The sequence below is a fragment of the Egretta garzetta genome, unplaced genomic scaffold (assembly GCF_000687185.1).
Source record: "Egretta garzetta isolate BGI_Z169 unplaced genomic scaffold, ASM68718v1 scaffold299, whole genome shotgun sequence".
NCBI lineage: Eukaryota > Metazoa > Chordata > Aves > Pelecaniformes > Ardeidae > Egretta > Egretta garzetta.
The window spans coordinates 1699738-1703092 of record NW_009260696.1 but is presented as its reverse complement, the minus strand read 5'-3'; the positions used below and the strand labels follow the sequence as shown (position 1 = coordinate 1703092).

Here is a 3355-nt window from a genome sequence, read left to right as displayed (position 1 = left end):
CTTCCTTCAGCGACTCCTCGGAGGACTCGTTCGATCAAGGTTACTAGCTTATAGCAAACGCAACCCCAAACGCACCCCTCTGCCATGTCTGTGTGGGAGTGGGCGGGGCAGGGGGCAAGGGTAAGCGAGGGGCCTGGCGGGCCGGGGTCAGCCATTTTGATGGTCGGAGCCAGGGCGGCCATCTTTGTTCTTGGCAGCGTAGCCTGCTTTATCAGCCCAACGTTTATTTTTTATCCTTTTTGTACCTGTATCATTGTGATATTATTACTGGCCGGCTCTTTTAGAGCTTTTATATCAACTGGGTTTTAGTGTCCACCTCTCCCTGCTTTCCTGTTCCCTTCCTCCCTTCAGTTTTTCCCTCACTTTCTTCCTTGCTGCCATCATCATCATTATATTATTATTATTACTATTATTATTATTTTATTTCTTATTATTTTATTTTGGCATGAGCCTTGTAGAGGTTTGGAAGGAGCTTTTTTTTTTCATTACTTTCCTTCTTTTTTCTTTTTCCTTTTTTTTTTTTTTCTTTTTTTTAATACCGGGATACTGTTGTGTGGCCGTGTGACTTGATGTTTGTACTGCGATTTGGTATACCAAGCTTTATTAAACATATCAAGTTCATTTTTAACTAAACCTGTGTACCTTGTCTCTCTTGCTGTGTCTCTTATCAGGCGATTAGGTTGCCGCTTCACTTCATCCTGCTCTGCATCCCCCTCCTGCTCCCACTCCCCATGAGTAGAACTGGAATTAACCTAGTCTGGGGTACTCTCTATTATTCAAATATCCCTGCTGCCTGTGTCCAGATTAAGTTTAGGCCTTCCCCCCCACACCCCTTTAATTTAATTTTTGTTTTGTTCACCCAGTTTTGTTTTTTTCTTTTTCAGTTCGTTTCCTCTGTTGGTAGACTCTCTTGAGGCAGGCAGATAAAACATGGAGGCACTTGGTCCTTGTTGCTGCTGCAGGAGGGTGCTGGGTGTAAGGTCCCCATTATTTAACAGCCAGAAATTTTTCTTTCTCACTTTTTAAAACGTACACGGCAAGTTTTTGCGTCTCTTTTTGGGTGGTAATTTTTTCAGATGCCCAGACGTAACCCACGGTGTTCAAGGATGTGGTAATTACTGCATTAAATTTGACTCTGCAGTTTCCCTTCCTCACTCTCACCCCGATTTTTTTTCTTGCAGCTTTTTTTTGTCAGCCTGTCATTAGTACTTCAGTGGGAAAAGAGATTACTTGAGACTTTTCCTCCAGAGACACAAGGGGTTTCTGTTTTAGAGTGCACTCATTAAATAATAATCATGGGGAAAGGTCATTTTAATGAGCCCTCAGCTCCCAAAAGAAAGTAGCTCGTCTGGGCTGAATGCTAAGCAAGAGCATCCCCAGTTGTTATCATCTAAGTTACACAGCAGATCTGAATGTAGCACAGCAAAAGCCTTTTAGTATTTCACACTGCTCAGACTGCTTTTAATTGAAAATGGGGCTGGACAGTTTTGCTTTTGTTTTGTTTTTTCTTAGGTTTTTTGATGTTAATTTCCTCCATGCACCTGTTTGGTTTTTCTTCCCTCCAAACCCAACCTCCATAGAAAGACAATTTAAACTAAAAAAAAATGATATCAAACACAGCAGAAAGATACAGAATGCTGATTTGGTTTGATGTGGCTCTGGGCCGGACCCACCAATGCATTTCAAAGAAAACACAAAAGAGAGAAATACATGTTTAAAAAAATATAAATTACTCTTTAGAGAACCCAAAAAGTTCTGGGGATAGTAGATTTTATGTAAGGGCGAGATTGCCACATTTCCATAAAGAGTCTGCGTTAACTTCCATTCTTCCCTTCCCTGTTCCTTCCTGCATCTTTTCTTTGTTTATGTTGTTGCTGTTGGAAATCGTGAGGCTATCAATCCCTTTTAGGTGCCAAGTTCTTGAGGGGTTTTTGGGGTTGCTTTTTGGTTTTGCTCCAGGTAAGCAGAGAGGTAACTTGTCCCTAATTGGCTTTGTCTATTTTTCAAGTAACCTGTCTGCTTTAAAAAAAAAAAAAAATAAATAAAATCCCCGTTTTATGGGATAAAGTCTGGGGAGGGGACGGGATATGGGAGGAGGTTGGGGAATCTGGAACAAATGGGGAAATGCATTGTAAATCCCTCTGGGGTGTCATTTAATGGTGGGGAAACCAAAGATGCAAAACCTCCTGGGGTGGGAGGTGGGCATGAAGAGGGAGGCGGGGAGGGATTATTTGTTACAGATTTGGGTTTTTTCTGCAAATGATTTTTTTTTTTTTGGTTGTTCTTTCTCAGAAGCATTTCTTGAAGGGATATTTGGGTAATAGGGTTTCTAATGACTTTCCCTGATACTAAAACGATTAATAACCTCAGCTTTTCTAGAAGTGCTCGCTTTCTCCTTGCAGCTGCTTGACCAACCCTTTCACCCCTGCCCCTATCCATGATGCTTTGAATGTCTGTGTCGGTCTCTTGCATTTGCTCTCACGCTGCACTAAAGAAGCAAAGTGGTTGGCTGGTTGTAGGGCAGACACTTCTCAGCGAGGGTCACTAGCCATGAACCCGAACCTTGACCATTGTTATGTAGGTAGGCAAAATAACTTTTCTTTATGTCATCTGTCAGCCTCAGATGTTTCGATGTTACCTCCATGAATAATGACACGTAGCTCTTTGCATTCTCTCGGTTATTTTAATTTTGAAGATGATTGCTGTCCACTTTTGACTTTCCTCTGTCCATGAAGAGTCTTGCATGGAAGGTTTGCTTCTGTGTATGTGTTTGAAGGCTCCAGAAATGCTTTACTGTTTGCAGACCTTCTTTTGGAGAACGCCTCAACCCAGCAAAGGGAAGGATTTGCAGATGGGTCCAAGCCACAGCGCTGCCTGCAAAGGCTCTGCCACTGTCCTTAAAGGTTTCTGGGCCATGGTGCAGACTGTCCTAGTATCAGGGTAACTGGCTGGCCCCCCCCCTGCCAATATCTCTGTCAGAGGCAGGAGTAGCTGCAGGAAGACCTGTTTTCATCTGGTTTAAGATAGAAGAGGTAGGGACATGGTGCTTTCTTGCAGACCAAACACCACGTTGCCATTCTGATAACGGGCAAAAGCTTGTGGTTCTTCATCCAGTTGACCTTGGAGAGGAAACTGCTAATGTGGGCCAAAGCCACATGGGACCTTTGAAAACCATCAGATAGGTAATAAAACCATGAGCTTTCTGAGGCTGAAGACCTCCTCCTCCTCCTCCACAATACTCTTTTCTTTGAAAATTTAATAAGAAATTAGTACCTTCTTCCCTGCTCTCCTTTCCCTGACTTAGAGGATAATTTTATCCCAATGAAAAAAAAGAAATTGTGAGGGATAACCGGTT

The 3355-nt window shown here is 42.6% G+C and overlaps 1 protein-coding gene across 1 annotated transcript in view; it reads left to right on the top strand.

The window, feature by feature from the left end:
• The window catches only part of TNRC18 (trinucleotide repeat containing 18), a 38153-nt gene that overhangs the window by 17733 nt on the left and 17065 nt on the right, over positions 1 to 3355 (top strand). Inside the window, exon 13 of the mRNA XM_035901340.1 lies at positions 11 to 39. Coding sequence (XP_035757233.1) covers positions 11 to 39 — 29 coding nt within the window. The remainder of the gene's footprint in view (positions 1 to 10; positions 40 to 3355) is intronic.